Raw genomic sequence first — 25,588 nt, forward strand, 5'->3', positions numbered from 1 at the left:
GAGCGTCTTTTAGGGGAGCATTAGCACGGGAGCCATAGAAACATGGCCCTTCTTCTATAAACCTCGTCAACCCCCTCCCTCACCCACACACACACAAAATATCATCTGTTGCGCCTTTTAACTTTAACTACTACCAAAAGAAGAATACTCAGACAAAGCTTAAGTATTCACCAAAAAGTGATGCAATGTTTTTTTCTGAAAAAACGATAATATTCTTTTCGAAGCAATCACTGTGATTTTCTTTCATCTTCAGTAGTCCGCTCTATTGGTGACCTGTTTTCCTTCTTTTTTTTTTTTTTTTTGTACTAGCTAAAACTAAACTCGCAATATATTAAAGAGCAATGCCTTTCCCATGTCCACACCTCATGAACAGACACAAGAATTCCAAATTGCTATAATTAGATGTACAATAATTCTACACCCGCACCCCATCATTAACAAAATTCTCCATCCTGGGAAGGAAAAAGAAAATTTTGATTTGTTGTAAACGAAGCTAGTTAAGAAAAATGGACCTCGGGCAGTCAAGACTGACTCAACCCCAAAAGTTTTTGACTCTTAATATGACAATGACCTACGACAAGGATACAATGGCTCATTCCTTCAACCAATGTGGAGTAATCTAATACCCTCGACGCTCAGGATTGAATATTTTGATCATAGACAACATAAGGGTAAAAAATGCCTTAACGTATTGAAGATTGCTCGAAGATGCCCACAATAACACTGATCCAGAACAACGTATAATAAAGGGTAAATTTGATCCAATAGGTGGAAGGAGGGCATTTTTGAATCATTTTTAAAACTCGAAAGGCATTTTTAACTCTTGACTCTTATGCTATGGTAAGAAATTGACCATACGCCTGATTTTTTTTAAAATGAGGACCTCACACCTAACTCAACCAAGAAATTTAACCATTGGGGTGAAGAATGGATTGCCCAAAGGCCGTATAAGGAGACATTAATTCATTTCCCTCAACCTATGTGAGACAACATAACAAAGCTGAAAAGACTTAACAACTTAAATTTCAACAATATATGAATGAGCTACCAGCTATACAAATAATTATCCACAAGCATTCAAACTGATTGATAGTTGAAATAAGACACAAACCTTACAAACAATATTCTGCAAGTTAAAATTACTTAAAATAAGCACTGCAAAGTTAATTAACACCACAAAGAAAGGACATTGACCCCCAACACCAAGAGAAGAAAGAAAAGGAAGGATTCAAGAAAAAAGAGACACAGAATCTAAACAGTTGAGCAGACAAAAAGCACTGTACATAAATTACAGCACAGAGAAGTGTCTCCAGCTTTCCATTTCCACAGATGTTGGATCCTTTAGGAACCAATGGCATTGTATTATTCCCACAAAAGCTGTGACCAAAACCAACCCCATCCAATTATGTTGCAAAAGAATGCTCTTAAGTAAACCGAACCTGTTAAATGATCGCATGCACGAGGCGACAGATTGAACAGCCTCTCCACCCACAGTTCTGCTGGAAAAACAAGAAACTTTTGTGATCTACGTCCAAACCCCGCCAGCAACGGAGCGATCACACTGGCTCAACTTGCCACTTTCAGGAATTTGTGTTCTTCTTTTCTTCAAGAACAGAACCCTCTTTAAGTGCAATTTGCGCCTCATTTTCCCTTCCCAGTGTAAAAAGAGAAGCAGCTTGTAAATACGAAGCAATATGCCATACAGGAGATATTACTTGTGCCTGTACTGCATCATTGAGGGCTTCCTGTGGCATATCACTCATGAGATAAGACAGACTACGCCGAGCATACACAGTTGGTGAGACCATGGTTCCAACATCGATAAACTGCACAACCAAGCCAAGTATTAACTGAATGATGCATTTTAAGTAGATTAAATCTACTCTTCTAAGCGCTCAGTAATAATCTCGACAATATGCTATCATCTGTTTAGACCATTTTATTACTTTATTGAATGTATAAAGCCTTAGACTACTAACATTTATCTCGTCTAAGAAAGTGCATTTGAAATGAACGACTAAGAAACTCAAGTTCAGAAGAACAGTCTTGCTAGTCATATTCAAACCTCAGTAAGATGATTAAAAGTATTATAACCAAGGCAAGCGAAGCAATCAAATAGGATCGTGAATTTCCTACCTGAGTATAGCATTCGATAGCAGCCTTAGCATCTTTGTGCCTGAAAGCAGCATCGCCCTTTTTCTTGGAATTCAACGTTTCCTGCATCTGATTTGTCCACATCTGGAATGAAAGCTGCAAGCAACATTAAAAAAGTGTGGCTATCATGAGACTTTGACAATTGGCTCCAAAAGTGTACAATAACTTGGATTTGATTACCATATGAACAAGCAATAAGTCACAAAAAGAAAACTATTTAACGGCAGAGTAATTGTTAAAAGACACCGTGTTGGAGAACTGAGCAAAATCATTCTATAGGCACTGGGAATTGAAGGCAATAAGTAAAAGAAGCACAAGTTCATTATACTTTTCTCCATTGCTTCTGGGAACTTCCTTTGCAACAGGCTATTTGTCCACGAGGACACTGGTTTAGACAAAATTCAAACAAATTTGCTTACAGAAATCGTCTCATCAGGACGACCTCTAAAGATGAAGGCACAACAATGATCTAATCTGATTTCCTGGATAAGATTCTCTAATTAACCTTCTTTAGCAGCTGAAATATGGGGGAAACAAGGCTTCTTAAACTTAAAACAGCATCGAGAGGCTCTCTGGTTGTTAGGATTCCCTACATGAGAGAAATCACTACAAAGCAAATCATAAAGAAGGGATAAGAAGCAGATGGGAAAAAATGTGAGGCTGTCTAACAACTGCAGGGATAATAGCATAAAAGATCCTCATATGGCATGAGGCTAGAAGTGTGACTCGGCCTGTTGAAGATAAAACACTGAAAGGCATGCATGTACAAGATGAGGACATCGAATCCTCAAAAAATATCACTCATAGACAACCTCAGTAGCTGCTCCTTCATCGTCTTTGTACCCAAGCTTTTCTAAAATCTCATGGATGGCAGTTAGATCCATTCTCAAGCAGGCTTCCCCAAGTGGAGACAGAGACATAGTTTCACCATCAAGTGATATACCCATCAAAGCATGAGAAGGAACCTGCAAAAACAAGTAACCAAAACTTCATTCCTGCTAGGTTCTACCATTAATGTGATCTACAATTTACGTTCAGCCAATATAGAAAATTAATATTTAGGGACAGTAATACAACCTAAAATGTTTCTTACCTTCCAAATTACAGTTTTTACTAATTTGACTAGTACAAAGTACAGACTAGTACCAGATTCACAGATAGCAATTAAATGCATTCATCAATGTTGCATTACGAGTATACAACAGCATCAAGCATTCCTCGTATATATTGTATAGTTATTTTTTTACAGCTTCAAGGGACTCAATAACACCAGGAGGAGAGAGCATAGATACATAAAAGAACCAATTTAGGCTCCCAATTTTTTTTTGATAACCGAGAAATCCCCGACGGTCAGCTGGGATACGGTTCGAAACATGCTGGAAATTGGAACCCCCCCCCCCCCACACAAAACCCTTCTCCACTTAAATGTCAGGCCTTTGTTTGCAGCCAGGTTCGAACTCGCACTGCGTTCTTACTACGAGACAAAATTCATGGGAGCATTAGGCTCCAAATAGTCTATAATGGTCTAAATCATATTTTTCGCAACAAAAGCTTGGAAATCGTACATCCACTGACGGAAATAGCAACTTCCACACCCCATTATTTACTACTCGAACTATAAAATTGAATGCCGGTCACAAAACTGCAGCTACTTTTCAATAAACCAGCTTATTAGACTCCTGCAGGTTGTAAGGCACTTAATGTGTTAACCTTTACTAAATTTCCTGTTCAAACAAAACTGAAATCACTTCAAATGATGTCGGGGATATTTATGAGTGATCACATCATAAAATAACAAAGGATGTATCACAATCAGCGTGTTTATTAGTTGTCTCACACACCTAAAGGTATTCAGTGACAACATATCAGCTTCTGACTAACGACCATCCACAATATAATGTCTAGCAAACTACTTTACCATATTTACTTCCACTGTCATAGAGCTCTCGACCAAAAAAAAGCAGCTCGCAGGACAAACTTATAAAGAGAAAATAGCTGCAGAAACAAAAACTGAAACTAGAACCAGAAAAGCACACAAGCCGGATAGAAGCAGCTATGGCAATCCATCCCAGCTGTATGTTTTTGGACAATATGGAGAGGAAGGAATAGAAGACGTTTTTGAAGGAGAGAAAACCTCAGTCCCTTTTTGGTAACCAAGCTGTCTTGTGAACCTTCTTTTCTTTCTTTGGATACTGAGAAACCCCCCGAGGGCTAGTTGGCCCCAGGTTTGGAACTTCGCGAATAATGGGGGCCCCTCTACCCTACTCCAGTTCAACCACGTTTGATCTGCGGTAGTGTTCGAACCTCATATGTTTCCCTCTTACTTACCACTAGACCAAAATCTTGGGAGCCTATCTGATAGCATCCACGGTAGCGTACATACATTAAAGTTTGACGGGCTTAAATGTGAAATCAAGAAGATGCTTATCGTCGAAGAAGAGCCCAAGAATAAGCTCAAGAACTATAGCGAGGAGTGGACTAAGTACTACACGTATTTCATGATCCAGGTCCAAGTCCGAAACAAGGAAGATTTAGGCCCACAAGAAGCCCAAAAGAAGAGCCCAAAGAGGGGGCTGATTTGCATGCAATTAGGGGCTGATTTGCACGCCCAAATTTGGGCTGAAAGTCACGCCCAAACATGGGCTCTTTGGTTGACTTTTTCCTTTATTTCTTTAGGAACAAGTTTGACAATATTTTATATGCTTTCCTAGTTTAAGGTTTCCTAATTTTAGAATTTCCTAGTTTAATCCTAATTAGGTTTTAGTATTTAATTATTTCCATAAAAGTAGATTCTAATCCCATTCTATTTGGGATAAGTTTCCCCTATATATAGGGGTGGATTTTGTTATTTTCATCAGAAAAATATTATTATTATTGAGAGTTTCTCTTATTTACACCTTTGTGTGTGGTGATTATGGATTTATCTTGCAACCCTACAAGAAGCATTCAAGCATTCTTTAGGAGATAAGATTAATTCATACTTGATAAGGTAATTAGCCTTATACTAATTGTTGTCTCTAATTTCTTCGAAATAGGGGTCTAGATCACTTTTGATATAAGTTCTTGAATTGACTCTACTAGTATCTTAATTAGTCTTAATCCGCTAATTTTGAATACTAAGACCAATTAGGGTTCTTATCACTTAATCTTGAAATTTGGGGATTTTATTCTTGAATTTCGCCTATCTTTACATTCTTGTCTTTAATCTTGGTATTTTCGCTTCCGCATTATAATTCTTGTTTTGTTCAAGTAACCCGATTCTTATCAAGTGGTATCAGAGCGGTGCTATCAAGGTTCCGTTCTTGATAATCTTGGGAGTTTCGTAAAAAAAAAAAAAAAAAATTTCTTTTTTTTTTATTTTAATTGTAGTTGCTTAAAGGTAAGCTACATAGCAAGAAAAAAAAAAAAAAAAAAAAAACGAAAAATTCTCGTAGCTTAAAATAGTAAAGCTATATAGCAAAAAAAAAAAAATCTTGGAAATTAAGAAACTCCATAGTTATTGTGTTTCTTGTTTTTCCAACATCAAGAAGGGAAACCAAGAAGAAGGGAAATTTGGAGTTCTCGTTTTTACACAAATTGGTCATTTTTATTGTCTCATCAATCCCAATTGGTCTGGGAGTTGATAAATTCTTTGTCTTTCTATATCTTACTTCTAAAAGGTTGTTACTAATAGGGTTTATATATAAACCCTAAAGGATTCAGCCAAAGGTAGTAATTTAAGTGGAAAAAGGCAAGAGAGGGTGAGATCAATTGAGAGAAAAAAAAAAGTCGAATTGAGAGATACTAGTTTCTTTGATCTTTTCTTGAGATGTCTCAAACAGGTAAGAAAATTGAAGTTGGAATTCAAAACGACACCAACTCAGTTGAAGTGCCCGTATGATGACAACACCCGGGGATATGAATGTCAACGTAGCTGATTTAGGAGGGAAGATATTGTTCATACAAGGTGTGGGATAAATGGTAGAATTTGCTCTATGATTATTGATAGTGTAAGTGGTGCTAACGTGGTGAGTTCATACGTGGTGGAGAAGTTGAAACATACGTGGTGGAGAAGTTGAAACTGACATGCATCAAACACATTACTCCTTATAAGCGACAATGGTTGAATGATTTTGGTGAGCTTAAGGTGACAAAGCAATGTATGGTTTCTTTCATCATTGGAAAGTATTCCGATAATGTTCTTTGTGATGTAATTCCAATGCAAGATTGTCATATCAAGCTTGGATGTCCATGGCTATTTAATAGGAATGCAATTCATGATAGGAGAAATAATAGAGTTTCTCTTGACCTAAATAGAAGAAAATATATTCTTGCACCTTTAACTCCATCCCAAGTTTATGAAGATCAGAAACGTGTGAGCGAAGCAATGAAATTTTTTGAGAGAGAAAAGAACAAGAGAAGTAAGGGAGTGCATGTTGACATCTCCAGAGAGGAAAAAAGAGAGGTTGTGTTGTGTGAAGAGAGAGGGATGTCAAGTGAGAAAAAAAGTGCGCTTGAGAGAAAAGAAAAGAGAGATGATAATGAAATAGAAAAGGAAAGGGATAGTCGTGAGATTGAGAGAGAAAAACAAGAGAGTTTGAGTGAGGTTATTTCTAACTCTAACATTCCTACTTCTTTTCCTAGTTTTGACTCTCTTGTAGGTAAGTTTGCATTGTAGAACCATCATTGGATGAAACTAATCCTAATGTGGTCAAAACTACACATCTCATAGGGCGAGTGCATGTTGATGAGAAGGATAAAGTTGTGAATCTAATACCAATGAACAAGAAAAAACGAGGTGATATTATTTCTTTGCTGCATAAGACCAAGTACGGTATGTATAATTGGTTTATTCACACTTTTGGAATTCTAGAACACTTCGAGGTCTTTCTAGAGGTAATGAACTACACTCTAATTTCTTATGTTGGTGACTTTATTAATTTGAGGATCTTCGCTATTTTGCTATATAACAAGTCATTAACTATAACCTCTAAGTTCAAGCATAAGAGTAATTTGTTCTCTTTTAAAATTGAGCATGATGTTATTTGTGGATTCTCACTTGTTGAAAAAAGACATAATGTTTGTAGGCTTGCTAGTGAGTTAGATGATTCTTCTCTTATTCTAGTGTCAAATGAGTTTTCATGTGATAACTTGTTGGAATATGATTTTTTCTGCGTGATGAGACATAATTCTTCAAGTACTAGCAATATTGCTAATTGTGAGCTCAAAAAGGTCTATACTACTAGTGATAAGGAGATAGATGATTATTATGATACTAGTGTTCAAATACTTTTTGTTGAACGTATCCATGATTTCTTGTTTGAGAATTTGAGCAATTACTTAGAATTGATAAGATTGAAAATATTATTTGTGATGATCCCGATAAGAAGCTCGGATTTAATGGACATTTTGTTTTGAAATTTAATGGTTCTTCTAACTTTCTTGAAAACTCTTGTGCTTATGTGAATGGCTTTTATGTAGAATCAGGGAGGTCTAATTAAGGATGCTTGGATATATCATAAAAGTGTTCAATTTGAAGCATGCTTTAGGGGTCTTGTGTCGTCTTTATCATGCCCATTGGAAGACTTTATTGATAGAACTAAATTGGCAAGGCATGTATCATTCCTTAGAACATATAGACGTAATTTTTGTGGTGCTTATTTTCTATTGGGATGATGACATTCACATGCTTTATAGGGGTGTATTTATACATGCTAGGATTAATTGGGTTAAGTGGACACATGATCACTATCTTGTTTTGTTCCTACCATTGTTACTTTCGATTAATGGATGTTGCTTACTAATGGAAGTCTTCTTGATTTTAAGAGATTCAAATTCGAGGACGAATTGTTTTCAAGAAGAGGGGAATGATAGCATCCACGGTAGCGTACATCCATTAAAGTTTGCCGGGCTTAAATGTGAAATCAAGAAGATGCTTATCGTCGAAGACGAGCCCAAGAATAAGCTCAAGAACTATAGCGAGGAGTGGACTAAGTACTACACGTATTTCATGATCCAAGTCCAAGTCCGAAACAAGGAAGATTTAGGCCCACAAGAAGCCCAAAAGAAGAGCCCAAAGAGGGGGCTGATTTGCACGCCCAAATTTGGGCTGAAAGTCACGCCCAAACATGGGCTCTTTGGTTGACTTTTTCCTTTATTTCTTTAGGAACAAGTTTGACAATATTTTATATGCTTTCCTAGTTTAAGGTTTCCTAATTTTAGAATTTCCTAGTTTAATCCTAATTAGGTTTTAGTATTTAATTATTTCCATAAAAGTAGATTCTAATCCCATTCTATTTGGGATAAGTTTCCTATATATATAGGGGGTGGATTTTGTTATTTTCATTAGAAAAATATTATTATTATTGAGAGTTTCTCTTATTTACACCTTTGTGTGTGGTGATTATGGATTTATCTTGCAAACCTACAAGAAGCATTCAAGCATTCTTTAGGAGATAAGATTAATTCGTACTTGATATCTTTGGTTCTTATTCGTCAATTAAAGAAGGTAATTAGTCTTATACTAATTGTTGTCTCTAATTTCTTCGAAATAGGGGTCTAGATCACTTTTGATATAAGTTCTTGAATTGACTCTATTAGTATCTTAATTAGTCTTAATCCGCTAATTTTGAATACTAAGACCAATTAGGGTTCTTATCACTTAATCTTGAAATTTGGGGATTTTATTCTTGAATTTCGCCTATCTTTACATTCTTGTCTTTAATCTTGGTATTTTCGCTTCCGCATTATAATTCTTGTTTTGTTCAAGTAACCCGATTCTTATCACTATCCTATTTAGTTTCCATAAGTTTCTCAATGTAAATGATGTAAATCATTTTTCGGATTCTGTCGACTCCTTTCAATTTTACATAGGAGTCCTTTGGTTCTGTATATATTGCAGCCCCGGACGCCAAAATGAAAGTTTAACTTGATCAAAAAAAGAAAAAAGAGCACACAGGTAGAAAAATAAATATCAAACTCAGTAGAAACCTTAGAGATACTAATAGATAGTAACACCAGAACAAGAAAGAACAAAACCTCGGTTTCTTTCTGGAGAGGAAATAAAGCAGCAACTAGTGACTTCGCATTTGGCCGCTCGCGTGGCTCATATTGCAGACATCTTGAAGCTATCCTTACCAACTCAGTTCCATCATCAGAAGAAAATTGGCCTTCCAAGCAAGAATCCGTAAGCATCTGAAGATTCCGGTCTTTAATCAAATCAAGGGCCTGACAAAAACAGATACAGTATTAGAAGGGATGAGCACAGCAAAAGTAGTTCACGGGTACCTGGCCAATGACTTAATCACAACCACCAGATATCTTTTGTCATAAGCAGTTACGATATAATTGTCCTACTTTACACCCATTTAGTCGCTGAACCACCACTTGTCTTCAAAAATCGAGGAAACCAGCACCACCCTCCAAAAAAATGGATTTGATGCCTGATTAAAACTATTTTTCCAAGCTTGAAGTTCTCATTTTTCATTTTCTTACAGGTAAGAACTATAAAATTATCATCTAAACATGATTCAGACTGTTCAGATAACTTTCAACGAGCAGTCTAAGCCTCACTACTCCTCACTACTGAGATTGAACAAGATAGTTTGCTAAAGAGGAGAGGAGGGAATAGGAAAAGACAAGGAAGAATCAGATGTTCATGTGGTGTAAGTAACGGTTTCTTCTAGGAACCTAGTAAACGACTCCATGGGATTAAACACAGAGCCAGGTGGAGTTAACTGGAGCTCACAACATGAAAAATCATCTAAGAATTCCTTTTTTTTTGGGGGGTGGTGGGGGGGGGGGGGGGGGGGGGGGGGGGGGAAGAAAGGGTATCATTATCTCTAGAGTCAAACAAATTGAAAATCACCCCCTCGAATACACTATCCATAAAGTCCTAATCAACAATATCTTCGAATCATAACTGCCTAGGATCAAAAAGATTTGCTCATTTATTTATATAAATGCCACCAGACATAGATTAGGACGAATGGGGCATATTAACATATCATGTTTTCTTGTCCCAAAAGAAAGTAAAACAATATCATCTTCAATTATCAGAAAAGAACATACGTGGCTTGGAGGAATATGTTTTCCACTGAGAAGGTCAAGCAACAGCGTCCCAAAGCTATACATGACACTCTCCGGGGTAATTCTTCCTACAAAAATTCAGAATAACTGAGTGAACCATGATAAGTTCAACAACTCGTAGCCAGAAATATTATTAACACCATAGAGATTAATGAAGCAATTAATCTAAATAGATTACAGCAACTAGCGAAATGAATAAACCAATGCCATAAAGGTAAAATTGCATATAAAGAAGCTGCCCCTTCAACCTTCTAAGTAAACAAACAAAGATAATAAAAAAATCTCACCAAAATCATCCTGCTCCTCCCTAACCACCTCCCCCCCCCCCCCCCCAAAAAAAAAAAAAAAAAAAAAAAAAACCCTCTTCCTCTTAAGATGGGAGGGCACGTATCAAATAACAAAAACCAAGGTCATCAAGGAGAGTATCATTAACTTTTAGATTGTCGTTTATGACTTGGTCACCTTTCATATGTTCAATATAAATGGAGAAGGTTCAAGTTTAACCATGCTTGTCAGACATCAAGAGCCTAAAACGAGAACCCAAGTAAATCTAAGATAGATTGATAGCCACTCTAAGACTTTCTGGTGGATTTAAAAGAGATTCTATATGATCTACCATAACCTGCTCACCACTTGAAAATGGGTCGGCAGGTTGATTTAAATCCTCCCCTGAATGCTTACACACGGAGCACCTATTAGTATGCATGATCCTCCTCTTCCTTTTTTTTTTTTTTTTTTAATTTATAAAAGAAAAAACTAGTAACTTGTGTGTATTAATAGACGAAACAGTACATAGGTTGTACTGAAACCATATTTACAAAAGTGCTTCAGGTATACAAAACTAAACAGCCATCCTAAATGCTACTAATAACATCAATTATATCAACAGATTCTTCTGAATAGGTCTGTTTACACCAAAAACATAAAAGCAAAAGACAATTCAACTTTATCTTCTGCAAAGAGTTCTCCACGTCATCAAGCCATCTGGAATTTCTTTCTTTCCAAATTGTCCACCAAATGCTTGCCGGGACAGTTTCTCCATCCATCCCTGTCTATTGCCTGAGAACCTGCTTCCTCCCAACTGTGTAGAACATCATCAGTTTCTTTTAGTGACCAGTTCCAAAACTCAGGGATGACAGATCGACCCTTCCCCCTCCCCATCCTTGTGACTAAAATATCAAACTTTGTACAACATCAAATTTTGAGTTTGTGACGTGCACCTACCACAAATCCAGTGTTATACTACCTTTGCCTTCTGAACCAACACCTTGGGGAATTAATAATTTGGTATACTTGTAAAAGTTTCGAAAAGCTCTTTAAATTATGATATTAAGAAATTTTGTTATAAAGTTTTTGATCGATACAGAGTAACTTGTACATGGCAAATGTGAATGTTTTTTACTTAGTAACAATATCTCTTTTATCCTCAAAGAGATTGTGTTAATTAATTAGCATGATTTTAGGAGACTTATTTTTCCTTCTCCTTGCGTAATTATAGGAATAGAATATTTCCGTTTATTATAGTTAATAGTCTTTTTAATTGATTGTCTTTCCTTAATTGATTCCTACACTCGCATTCTATTCTTTCCATGAAGTCCGCCATGCTACTGCAGGTAAAGTATTACAAATGGGTGACGACGATTTGTTGAGACTTTTCCTGTGCCGTCCTTGCATAGTAGAATTGTTTTGGCCATGCACCATCTAAGGCCCAAAATGTTGAGAATAAGGTCCCAGATTTGAGAGGAAAATTTACAATTGAGAAAGAGGTGATTGCCGTATAATTTCATTTCAAAAGAGGAATTTTGTTTTATTTACTTAAACAAATCCGCTGAGGATATTTTATTTTTTTTTGATTAAGCACCGGGTGTCCGAGTCTCTTTGAGCCCCGACTAATCCCGGGGGTGCACAGCCCTCGGCAAGGAGTTTCCCGCAAGTGCACCACGGGTAATTCGGGGTTTCCCCAGTCCGATGGCCCTCAGAAATTGTTTGCACCCAGCGGGTTTCGAACTTGAGACCTTGAAAGGGAGCACCCCAAGGCTCAAGTCAATTGCCACCAGGCCAACCCCTGAGGGTTCGCTGAGGATATTTTTTGTATTTACTAAAACAAGTCCCCTTAGGGTATTCTCTGTCATATTAGACTTTGTTATCTTAGTATTGTTTGATATATGTATTCTTACACCATAGAATGTTCTGCATAAGTTAATACATTAATTCGACACAAGTGTAAGTATAGGGTATCTGGAGTTCTAAACCTGAATCAAACACAGTATTAGCAACCAAAGTTGTATACGGAAAAAGATTTGTCAGCAATACAAAATTATATCCCAAGAATATTTTTCATTAAACATCAAGGCAAATGAGCTCTAAGTTTTGGAATTTACTTTAGAACTACTTTGGCCTTCTTCTTTTTTCGTGATAAGCGAGGTGTCCAGCCAGCTTGCGCGCACCTCGACTTAATCCACAATACCTGCTACCTCCCACCAGCACAAGTACCGAGTAACTCTATCCAGGCTTGGACAGATGGGAAGAATGGGAAGAAACCAGCTAACGTTTTTTTGTTTCCACTGGAACGAACCTGAGACCTCATGGTTTACCTATTAGTTTGTCTGCAGGGAGGAAATCACCTAATACTTTGGCCTTTCTACATGTTCGGTTTCTTATGTCTTTCAATTTTTTTTAAGCATGCTTCACTTCAGTTGCTATCAGAAGTATCAGCAGCAAGTTTGGCCATAGCCGTGAGAAATATTTGTTGGAAGGTTGTTAGATTAGCTTATCGCCTGCTTCATACTCTCCTTTTATCTATTTAAAAAGGTCAACCAAAGCAGTGGGACATATAACAGTGTCTCTTTTAGGGTACATAATGCCTACAAGTTACTGAATCAGACCAATTATGAACTGGCCATGGAAGCACATTTGGAAGATTAAAATCCCATAAATTTCTTGTTTTGTTTGGCTTCTGGCCAGAGAGGCTGTTCTTACTCAGGAGAATCTGGCAAAAAGAAAGATCACTTTATGCTCCAGATGCTTTCTCTGTTGTGAGAAAGTAGAGACAGTTAATCATCTATTTCTACAATGCAAAATTACACAGCAACTATGGAGAATGTTCATGGACCTTAAGAGGAATATCTTGCATAATATTAGCCTGGAAAGATTATTGATGTTCTACACAGTTGGGAGGAAGCAGGTTCTCAGGCAATAGACAGGGATAGATGGAGAACTGTCCCGGCAAGCATTTGGTGGACAATTTGGAAAGAAAGAAATTCCAGATGTTTTCATGATGTGGAAAACTCTTTGCAGAAGATAAAGTTGAATTGTCTTTTGCTTCTGTGACAGATCTACTCAGGATAATCTGTTGATATAATTGATGTTCTGAGTAGCATTTAGGATGGCTGTTTAGTTTTGTATACCTGAAGCACTTTTGTAAATATGATTTCAGTACAACCTATGTACCGTTTTGTCTATTAATATGCTACGAGTTACCAGCTTAAAAAAAAAAAAAAAGGCCAACCAAAAGAAGCCATTTCTCTTTTTTTTGATGAAGTAAGTTGTTTCATTGAGAAAAGGCATCAAGCAGATGCATAATTACAGGGGCTAATTACAGATAGACAAAAGCAAAAGAGAATTATAAGCCCCTATACATTGGCTCCCTCTAAAACTAGGGTGCTAATAAAATCCAAAAACTGATCTGTACTAGTCACTGGGGACAACATTGTCCAGCAATAAAGGTTTACTAGACATTTCGCTTTAAGTGCATGAATGGGAGTGGTAGTTGAGGAACCATCAAAACATCTTCTATTCCTCTCGATCCAAATACACCAAAAAATTACAGCAGGAATCATATTCCAGATCTTTCTGATGGTCTTATCAACTAACTGAAGACTCCAAGAAATTTGAGCTTCCCTTAATCTTTGCGGCATCACCCAACTTAAACTGAAAAAACACAAGAACATGTTCCAGAGGTCATATGCTACTGGGCACTGAAGAAAAAGGTGGTCGACTGTCTCTGGAGTTGTGTTGCAAAAAAAGCATCTGGTGTTGTCCAACTCTAATCCTCTCCTATTTAGATTGTCTAAAGTAAGACAAGCATTGTTTAGTGTAATCCAACTGAAGCATTTGATCCTCATAGGCAGATTGGTCTTCCATACTAGCTTCCATGGCCATCTATCAGGTACTTGACTTTGTGAGCAGAGTTGTCTATAGCATTCTTTCACTGTGAAAATGCCTTTGCTTCCCCACCTGAGCCTGTCTGCTTCACTTTCATCAATATTGTGAGCTTCCACCTTTGCCAACATTTCCATCAAACTCCCAAGTTCCCAGTCTTGCACAAACCTTCTGAAATGCACATCCCAATGGTTATTAGTCCTGTTTTGAGCAATTGTGGAGTCCTTATCCATAGCTATGTTAAAGATATTGGGATAATCCACCATGAGAGTAGAATTGTTGAGCCATCTATCTTTCCAAAACTTGATATACTCACCAGCCCCGGGTTTGAAGTGTATTCCATGAGAAAATTCAGAGCCTAGCTTACTGATAAATTTCCAAGGACCAACTCCATAGGGTAGATTCACAGTGTTAGAGCTCCAGTTGTCTTTCTTTCCATGTTTTGCTATGACCACATCTTTCCAGAGGCTACCATTTTCAGAACCAAATCTCCATAACCATTTCATAAGTAGAGATTTGTTATGGATTGCCAGATCTTTGACCCCAAGACCCCCATTGCATTTTGGGAGCAAAACTTTGTCCCATTTTATCAGATGGACCTTATGAGTGCTGCTGTTTCCTTCCCATAAGAAGTTTCTCCTGATCTTATCCAGCCTTTCTAGCACCTTCTTTGGGATGGGAAAAAGGGACATAAAATATGTTGGAATACTGTCAAGAACACTGCTGATCAAAGTGAGTCTTCCACCCAAAGATAGGTATTGGAGTTGCCAAGTGGACAGTCTCTTCTCAAATTTCTCCACCACCCCATTCCAAATATCACAACACTTGAACTTGGCACCCAGGGGGAGGCCCAAATAAGTGCTAGGAAGTGATCCAATGTTGCATCCCAGGATTTCTGCCAGCTCCTCTGTGTTGTTAGCATCATTGACAGGATAGATAATACTCTTCAACATATTGATGTGTAATGCTGATAAAGCTTCAAAAAGCTTCAGAGTAAGATTCAGGTATAGAACTTGGGACTTGTCTGCATCACAAAAAACTAACGTGTCATCAGCATAGAGTAAGTGGGATATTGTCAAAATGTTTCCTGAGTTTGAGCCCACACTAAATCCCTGAATCCATTGCAACTGTCTTGCCTTTTCCAGCATCTTGCTTAGTCCTTCCATAGCCAAGATGAACAAAAAAGGGGAGAGAGGGTCCCCTTGTCTAATTCCTTTTTGTGGAGAGAAAAACCCCACTGGTCCTCTATTTATCAAGATAGAGTATTTAACTGTGGTCATACAATACTTGATCCATTTAAGCCATTTGGCCCCAAAACCCATTCTCTTCATGAGAGAGATTAGGTAAGACCAATTTAACTTGTCAAAAGCCTTTTCTAAGTCAAGCTTACACATGATTCCAGGGGCTCCTGATTTCATTCTCCAATCTAGAACCTCATTAGCAATTAAGGATGCATCCGTTATCTGTCTTCCTTTGATGAATGCATTTTGATGACTAGAGACCAGTTTACCAATTACTTTCTTCAACCTTTCAGCTAAGAGTTTGGCCACTATCTTATAAACACTTCCAATGAGACTTATCGGTCTAAAGTCTCTCATTTCCATTGCCCCTGACTTCTTAGGGATCAGGGAAATGAAAGTGGCATTACAGGATCTCACCATATAGCAATGTTGGTGAAAGTGGTTCATTGCCCCCATGAAGTCTTGTTTTATGAACTCCCATGACTTTTGGAAGAAAGCCATTGTAAAACCATCTGGTCCAGGGGCTTTATCAGGTGCACAAGATTGGATGATTGCGTAAACTTCTTCTTCCCCAAAAGCCACTTCTAGCCCCTCACTGTCTTCCACTGATAAACTGGCCACTCCCTCAAAGTTGGAGGTTGGCCTCCAATCTTCAGTTTCTGTGAAGAGATTTTGATAATAGTTCAGAATTTCCCCCTTGATCAGGTCTTTGTCTTCTGAAATAACATTGTCAATTATGAGCTTATCAATTGAGTTGTATCTCCTATGTGAATTGGCCAAAGACTGAAAATATTTGGTATTCCTGTCCCCCTCTTTCAACCATAAACATCTTGATTTCTGCCTCCAAGAAATTTCTTCAACTTTGGCTAATTGTTCCAACTCAAGTTTCAAATTTGTGAACTTCTGCTTTTCTGCCTGAGTTGGGAGCCTGGTCTCTGTTGCCTGTTCTAGGAGAGTCAGTTCCTCTAGGGCCTTGCTTCTTTTAGATTCAAACCTGCCATACACTTCCTTGTTCCAATTGGAAAGATCTTTCTTCAAGTTCCTCATTTTCTGGGTAAGCACAAAGTCTGGACTGCCACTGACTGTATAATTCTGCCACCATCCTCTCATCAAGTCAATGAAACCTTCATGTTGAAACCACATATTTTGAAATTTGAAGTAAGAAGGTGGTGAATCCCATTCCCCATTCTCTAGCAGTAAGGGATTGTGGTCAGAGATAACTCTTGGTAACACTATTTGTTTGATGACTTTGAAGCTTTCATTCCATTCTGAAGAGACTAAGAATCTGTCGATTCTGGAGGCTTGTAGCAAAGTATCCCCTCTAGACCAAGTGAACTGAGCCCCTTGAAGTGGTAAATCTATAAGCTGAAGATCTTCAATTGTCTCTGAGAAACACCTCATAGCCTTGGATCTTCTGGAGCAATTCAATCTTTCGGTCACATATCTACACACATTGAAGTCTCCTCCAACAACCCAATTTTCAGCCCATAGACCTCTGACTCCGCCCAATTCATGCCATAATTCCTCCCTCTCAATGTTTGTGTGAGGACCGTAGACTCCTGTAAATCCCCATCTGAAATCCTCTGTGAGGCTCTCTAAGAAGCAAGTAATAGAAAAGCATCCTTCATGGGAATCAATGCATTTCCACAATCTTTTGTCCCACATAATTATGATACCTCCCCTGGTGCCACTGGCTTTCAGCTCTTGCCAATCAGCCCATCTATTCCCCCAGATTTGGTGTATCAAGTTAGTGCTCAAACCTTCCATTTTGGTTTCTTGGATACACACAATGTCTGCTTTCCATTTTTTTACTAGTGATGAGATGGTACTTCTTTTATCCATCTCGTTAAGACCCCTGATGTTCCAGCTTAAAATCTTCACTTTCATCTGGAATAGTTTTGGTGGTTCCTGCCCCTGTTTTTCATGTTGCTCCCTTCATAATTGATCCCACATATTAGATTTTGGACTTCAATCTCCCCTTTCTTCTTCCCCTGTTTCTTCTTGATAGGCGTGTCATTTGAACTCTTTCTTTGTGCTTGAGCTTGTCTATTTTCATCCATTCTCATGATTAAATCAAAAATTTCATGTTTGAACCCATTTGCATGGATCCCAAAGGCCTTGCATACCTTCCCCATAACTAGCTTTGACCATTTTGAAGTGTCCACTAATTTTGGTTCTTGGATTATTGTCTCCAGTTGATCATTTTGGCGCCAATTTAGCCTTTGTAGTTTTAGTAATTTGGAGCTAAATTTAAAAACTACAAAATTCAGCGGAGGAGCTAACCGATATTTCCAAAGAAGACCAAAGTAACTAATCTCAGGAAAAAAGATCGAATTGTACCAGAGGTGACACTGGTTTAATTGTTCTCTTCTACCCAAGTCTTGGTGGACTACTACATATGTGGATGGAAAGTAACATAAATCTTTATAGAGTGTAAGTTATATACATCGGCAGTATAAGAAATTTTTACACCATCAAATCACCTTTACCTATTGTAGCAGCTAAATACAAAATTCCACATTCTAAGCAGTCTCACGTGTAGATATTCTTTCGGTGTCTATACACTGACAATGTATAGCTTGAACTCAACATTTAATTAGTCCAGTACGTGCAAGTTGGCCTAGATACCACCGTTTTATATACATATATATCATATATTACACACATATATACTAAAGCAAACGTACATAAATACATACATATACTAAAGCACACATACATAAATATATACATATATACATCTAATATATGTACATATATACATAAAATACATACATATATACATATAATATACACACACACACACATATATACCCATAAAAAATCATGCACCACTCGTTTAATGTCATCTCGACAGTGGAGGTGAGAAGTCAGTATTTTGATGTTCCAGATTCATCCAAAAATATGTCTAAAATTGTCAAATTTGAACAGCTATAATTGTAACGAGCTGCATAAAGTTCAAGGAAAATTCAGGGAGAGGGCGCAGCTTTTGGATAGTTAAGAGTGTACTGTCTTCACAGAAACTTTTCTCCCTGTTGCATCTATCTACCAGCAATAGTCATGTTACCGCTTTACCAGATATACATGTTATTGAAATTCTTGAACAGCTAAAAGTGTCAACAAGTAAAATGTTAAGCAACTAAGCAGGACATGAAATACTATTTGTCCACACACAGCAACTTCTTTACTAACAGAGGTACCTGTCCTCAAATATTCAGGGGGAGTAAATGCCAAGTTTGTGCTGTAACTTTTTCCATCTCGACTGTTTTTCATCAAACCAAAGCAAGAGAGACGGGGGTCGCCTTCCTGAGAAATAGACAGGGGGTAGATCATTAGAAGCACTCAAATCCTTGAATCTGTAAAACTAGATACTTACCAATGAACAACAAAATAAATTACAATGGCACTATGTACTTACTTCATCAAATAATATTCTATAAGCATTAAGATCATGATAAAGTGCCCGCCCTTTGTTCGTACAATACTCGAGAGCCTGTGCAAGATACAACGCCACCCTTAACCGCATTGGCCATTTCATGGGTTGTGTCTCCCCTGGATATGTAAATACAATAAGTCAACTGAAACTTCAGTGATCACGAAGAAATATATGTTCCCTTAAATCTTTGTGAAAGTTGTGATTTCCATTTTCCTTCATTAAAGCGGTAAGATATGTGTTTCCCCGTCTCATCCAATCTCATTTTCCATTTACCGACTTTCTAGGTGAAGTTTGGATTTCACTACAGTTTACTTTTCAGATCTTCAAATTTTCTAGACAAGTGATGGGGGTAAAAGAGCAGAGCTGTAAATTAACATATTATAAGAATCAATCAACTATGCCTTAATTTCAAATCAGTTCAGGTCGGACATTTGAATAATGGGTCATATGATTAAGTAAGAAGAACATGTGTACTACAAGTTGAACCTCCATAAACAGGAAGTGTGTGAAGTGAATTAGGTGAGGTGGTGACACCTAAATGTAGAGAACTAAGATATCTAGGCTAAAGTAGTGAAGTGTAACAGATAAAATTAAAATAGGACGACTGAAATGGAGGGGTCTATAGAAGTGACATGCGATGGTCTGATACCTAACAAAATAAACATAACTAAAAGAATGGTGGTTTCAAGTCATATGGCTACAAATGTTAAGCTCTTAGTATGGGAATGGATGTTAGGACTCTAAAGCTCCATATACCCATAGCATGAATGTTGAAAAGGTGCACTGTTAAGACCAATGTGCATTACTACAAGGTTGGAGAAGATAGAAATATCACTTTAGACAGAGTGGAAGTAGCACATAGAAGATAGAATGAGAGAAGGTCCAATTTAGTCATGTCTTGCGTGGCCCTTCATATGCAGCACTGGTACGAAGTTGTGAGACAACAATGACTGAAGTTTATCTTAGAAATCATTATTTATCGTTGGGAAAATGAGCCCAAATAGAGCTGAATCAACAGGATGATTTATATGACCTCAACCGCTTTGGGATAAAGAGTACTTTCTTGATTGATTGATAGTGGAAAAGCATGAGCCATAAAAGAGTTAAAGATTTTTATATATTCAGACCATACAGCAACTAAAAGGGGAACCAGTTACTATAGTTCTGCTAAGGAGGGGCGGGAACAGCCTTATGGCCTTTTTGGTAGATGCACCTGTATGGTGGTTGAACAAGAAAAGGACACAAGGGCGTGGAATTGTTTTGGATTTGAGGTTCAGAAGGAATTTCCAAGATTGGGAGGTGACCGAGCTTCAGAGATTACTAGCTTTACTTCACAACCAATGCGAGCCAGTCGACAGACCCGATGCTTTGAGGTGGGAGGTGGTGAACGACAAACTGTTCTCCGTCAAGTCTTTCGAGGTTAGTTTTCCGTAAGCTTCTGTTGGCACACCAAAGGTGCCGAGGAAGGTAAGTCGTCTCAGACCTCATCATGAAGTCAAGGAGGATCTAAGACGAGAGTTGTCATCGCACAACTATGGCTGTAACCGTCCGGACCCATATCTGGTAAAAGTGGTGGCCTGGTTGTCCCCACACCCCCTTATCATGCGTGTCTGTGGGAGCAGTTTGTGCTAGCGTTTTGTCTTCTCTTGGTTAGCTACTAGAGGGGTGATTTTGATAGCGGAGAATCTTAGAAAACGGAAGGTTGGTTGCATAAGTTGGTGTTTCCAATGTAAGGAGACAGGTGAGGACGTGGATCACATTTTACTACATTGCAAAATAGCCACGAGGTTATGGTGGGATATGTTTAGATGGATTGGCATTTGTTGGGCTATGCCAAGATCCGTGAAGAAGTTGATGTTGAGGTGGAAGAGTGGAGTTAGAAGAAGAAGGCACAAGGCTTGGAATGTTACACCTCTTGCGTTAATGTGGGTCATTTGGAAGGAGAGAAATAGGAGAGCTTTTGAAAGGGTGGAGATGAGCTTTGCTCAATTGAGGAGTAGTCTCCGATCCCTTATTATCTTTTGGTGCACCCATGTAGTTCCTGTTTGTATAGAGGATTGGGAGTCTTTTGGAGAGAACCATATGTTGAAGGTTTCTCCATTTTTGGTATATCTCTTGTATATAGCCAAGATGGCCTGTTTATTATCAATGAAACCTTTTACTTGATCAAAAAAAAAAGGGACATAATCTCTAGTGTAATTCTTAATCATAACCCATACATATTCATTTATGAACATCTTTTAGTAGAAATTACTTTTTTCTGATTAAAAAAATATCTGCTACACTTCTGCAAAGTGACCTCCTCCTAGAGAAAATTTTCGCAAGCAAATAGGTTCATATGATAGAATTAAGCATCTATTATATATGGAACATACTATCTGCATGCATATGGTGGACTCCTTGGAAAGAAAGGAATAGGAGGTCTTTCAAGGACATATCCAATCCAGTAATGAAGATCAAATTCACTTCTCTCCTCTTTCTTTTTGATTTAAAATGGATTTTGTGAAGGATGTGGATACCTTACTAAAGGCTCTATACCTTCTACATGTATAGATGAGGCTTTAGCAATTAGCCAGATTTTTCCTTTGCCTCCTTTTTTGCCTTCTGCTCTTTTGCTTTTCTTTTTTTTTTTTTTTTTTTTTTGGCTCACTGCGATGTTGATGTTGTAAATATCTAAGCACGCACTTAGTATTGTTTTATCATCAATTATATGCCACTTACCATTCTCCAAAAAAAAAAAAAAATGTTAAGCACGGTCTTGTATGAACAAAAATCCAGCGCCAAAGAATATTAAAAAGAAGATGCGAGGATCCTAGCTCTTTGTCCTAATCAGTTGAGCTACTCAATAGGCTTTTAGGTGTTAGTTAACCTGTTAAGAAAATCAAAAATGGAAAATGGAAACGTTCTCTAACACATACTGCTTGTATATCCTAAGAACAGTGCACTAAATCCTGAAGTCCCGTTGACTTTAAGCCAAAACATAATATCAAAATCATGATGGATAATTATAGTATCCGACAACAAGCTATGTTGTGCGAACTCTTCAAAATCCCTGCCGCAACCATGTAGACATGGGTGCGGGTGTGGGATCCATACCAGATTTGGTCAACTTACCTTGCGTACTTTGACCACATTCTATGAGGGAGAAGTATAGATTGATTAGGTATTTGGTTTGATTTTTTGGGTTTATATCACACATATAACTAGTCATATAAAGTATGAGAATGTTTTTCTATTCCGCGAGATAAGAATGAAATATTAGTGTTTATAAGGAATGAAGTTTTATTAGTTTTAGTTCAAAACTTTAACTAATCGAAATATATACATTATATGTCGTAATATGCATTTATTGGCCGTATTCCAGCGCCCGTATCTGCACTTTGATCCATACCTCTGAATTCTAAATTTAATGAAGAATCTGACCTCCAGATCCGCACTCGGATCGGATAATCACGCACCCGAGCCTTATCAAAAAATAATCACGCACCCGAGTCCCAGCAACATAGACGACAAGTAATATGGACGAAGAAAATGCAACAAGACATATCCGGCAACATGAAAGAGCAAGGAATACAGGCAACTAAGCCCGACAATCATGTGGGGGCAAGATTGAAAAATTTAGGACATACAAATTCAATTATTTACACCCAAACGAGACTCCGGGAGTCAATCGAATCAGTTAATTACAGTACTAAATAACGAAATCCAATCATCACGGTTCACCAGTAATTGGACAACCCATCCCCAAAATAGAACAAAGAAATATTTAAACATATATTATATTCCCATGATTTTTACGCCCTAGTACAGCCTTTTGGAAAACAAGTAAAGCAACGGTACAAGGATCATGACTAGGATGGAAAGTAAAATATAAATGTAAATGAACTTACAGTGAAAAAGATGCTTTGCCAATGTCTCATGGGGCATAAATTCTGCCACAAGCAACCTCTCATCACCCTCGCAACAACAACCAAGAAGATTTGCTAACCTATTGCTGCGGAGTAGACCAACCGATCTTGCTTCTTCCTGAAGTTCTCAATTTGGAGGATAACGAAAATGAAGTTAAAGTCTATCGCTTAACAACATAAAGCATTTGTCAGCAAGAGAAAGACAAGATACTCAATTTCAAGATATTAAAACATCAAAAGGCGCATGCACTAACGACGCAGTTGTCAGCAAGAGAAAGACAAGATACTCAATTTCAAGTTATTAAAACATCAAAAGGTGCATGCACTCACGACACAGTTGTCAGCAAGAGAAAGACAAGATACTCAATTTCAAGCTATTAAAACATCAAAAGGTGCATGCACTAACGACAAAAAATAGGACGTGTGAAGCGTCATACTTCAATTTCCCATTTATGGCTCAGTTGTCTCATATACGAAACACTAATTATTCCCGCGACTGGAATGGTGCTTTTAAACAATAGGACAGCTTAAGATCTCCAAAATCCTCTATTAATTGTTATTTTCCTTTTGTGATCAAACATGTATCACCAAACGTTAACGAAAAGGAAAAGAATTATATCATTTTAGATAACATGAATATAGAAACTTAAATACCCAATGGAATTAACATAAATGCTCTTTACGAATAACTTACTAAGAACTGGCGGGAATCAGGCCATGCGGATCTATTGAAGCGTTTGACGGCAACCCTCCTCTGGTTCTCTAACTTTCCCTTATAAACAACGTTGGGAGCTTTTTCACCATGTTCCGAAACTATATTCTCTACCGCAAATCCAGAAGTAGCTATTCTCAGCTGCTCAACAGTAAACTCGCGGAACGTAGGCAAATCACTAACTTCATCTCTTGCTTCGTCATCTATTAGAAGAACGAAAACCGACAAATTTACAATTAATCAACTGTCCTTGAACAGTGATAGAAGTATATCCCAAAAAAAAGCTTTACGTACCAGGATTCTGAGCCTCGTGAACGGGACCATTCTGTCCAGACCAGCAACACGAGGCGAGCTTAGAACACTCACAACCCATCCTACTACCCTACTATTTTAGAGATATAACTGCAACTTTGTGTCCGTATCACAACAACCACATATTCTGCCGCTTAGAAGATCTGCATTTGGGTGCAAAAAAGTTTTTGTCAATACAAATAAGTTTGGAGACTTGCAACACAACTGTCAGCCATACACAATTCCAGGTATACGACCCAAAACATCATACAGAAGTCTATTGAATCTGCAATCAACAGTTCAAACAAACAACAAAGCACGAAACAGTCTATTCAATTAGCAAAAATGGGGACATAAAATTTCCAAGCACACAGCTACTTCACTAGACATCAAAAAGGTAAAAAGCCCATACAACAAGAATCATAGACATCATATCTCAGCAACATGACAACTAAAGCAAAGACCAAAAAAATGGAATCAACAAAAAAGAGCATAAACCCAAACAAAAAAACAGTACCTTTAGTATAGATTCAAATCTGAGTCAATCCAAACACTTGATATCAACATAACAAATCCCAAAGCCACAAACTTTTTCAATCAAGAACCAAAAGCTCCCATTTTTCAACTGAGTCAACAAACACCAATCTCGAAAAAACCTGAAAAATTCATCAAAACAAGTCAACCCCAAGTCAAAAAATCAAACTTTTAAAGCAAATGAACAAAAACACAAAGAAAAAAACCCCCACACATACAAAAAACACATCAATCTTCAAAAAGGGTTGAGAGATAAAGACACGTATATCAAGAACATAGACAGTAACTAACCAAAAAGGAGCTTTCTTGAATTTTCTTGATTGGGTTAAAAAGGTTTCAGTAGAGTAATTTTCTTGGCACACAGAGAGAGAAAAGAGAGATCAAATGAAGTCAGGTGAAGTAGAGCACATATACATATATATATCTATATATATATATATATATATATATATATATATATATATATATACATATATATATCTATATATTATATTTTATATTATATAGTAAATGAGAAGATAGACAGATGTGAAGAGAAAAAAAAGAAAAAGATGTGTTTGTACAGATCCCTTTTTCAGTGTGTGTACATATTACTCAGTTTAACAAGGACAACAACTACTATGTAGTAAAAAAAAAAAAAAAAAATTTTTTTTTTTTTTTTTTTTGGTGATCATGTAATATAGTGTTGAATTTTTTATTTTTATTTTTTTGGTGATCATGTAATATAGTGTTGTGTAGTACTATTTTCCTGCCTTTTTTCCTGATTTTCCACCGACATTAAACCCCCTTTTTTCTCCTCATATTTATTTTTTTCTAAAGACATCAAGACGATAATCTATTGTCTATCCTATCTGTCCACAAAACTAAGATTATTAATAAGAAGTTGGTATTATAATATAATAGTGCTTCAAAGGTTGGGTATGAAATGATATAATATAAAAAACAAGTAAAAGTTATATAATATCTTAAAACCTATTTAATTTTATTGTACTGTTTATATGATGTAACTTTTGGGTTTTGATAACTTTGATTTTTTTTGTTAATAGTAATTTTGCATTGATTTGATTTGACTTGTACATGTTTT

The 25,588-nt window shown here is 37.2% G+C and overlaps 1 protein-coding gene across 3 annotated transcripts; it reads right to left on the minus strand.

The window, feature by feature from the left end:
• Positions 1–1,063: 1,063 nt before the first annotated feature.
• On the minus strand, positions 1,064–24,935 carry LOC132065821 (serine/threonine-protein kinase BSK7-like). Of its 3 annotated transcripts, none has more exons than XM_059459376.1 (12): positions 24,796–24,935; positions 24,488–24,626; positions 23,974–24,134; positions 23,662–23,882; positions 22,950–23,085; positions 19,042–19,175; positions 18,824–18,929; positions 10,204–10,289; positions 9,172–9,360; positions 2,967–3,119; positions 2,137–2,250; positions 1,064–1,826 (listed from the first exon to the last, which is right to left on the minus strand). In XM_059459376.1, the coding sequence occupies exons 3-12, from the start codon at positions 24,050–24,052 to the stop codon at positions 1,581–1,583; spliced, it is 1,464 nt and encodes a 487-aa protein (XP_059315359.1). In that variant the 5' UTR covers positions 24,053–24,134; positions 24,488–24,626; positions 24,796–24,935; the 3' UTR covers positions 1,064–1,580. The 3 variants fall into 3 exon arrangements, with proteins under 3 accessions (XP_059315359.1, XP_059315360.1, XP_059315361.1); XM_059459377.1 differs by having other exon boundaries at positions 24,723–24,911; XM_059459378.1 differs by lacking the exon at positions 24,488–24,626.
• Positions 24,936–25,588: the final 653 nt, after the last annotated feature.

This window comes from Lycium ferocissimum, chromosome 7 (assembly GCF_029784015.1).
Source record: "Lycium ferocissimum isolate CSIRO_LF1 chromosome 7, AGI_CSIRO_Lferr_CH_V1, whole genome shotgun sequence".
In the NCBI taxonomy this organism is placed as follows: Eukaryota; Viridiplantae; Streptophyta; class Magnoliopsida; order Solanales; family Solanaceae; genus Lycium; species Lycium ferocissimum.

Coding starts and splice junctions, on each gene's coding strand:
- LOC132065821 (XM_059459378.1), bottom strand. CDS start 24,052: ATGGGTTGTGAGTGTTCTAAGCTCGCCTCGTGTTGCTGGTCTGGACAG. Junction 18,930..19,041: donor ATAGAATATTATTTGATGAA/GTAAGTACATAG, acceptor TCTATTTCTCAG/GAAGGCGACCCCCGTCTCTC. Junction 9,361..10,203: donor AACATATTCCTCCAAGCCAC/GTATGTTCTTTT, acceptor TGTTTTTGTCAG/GCCCTTGATTTGATTAAAGA.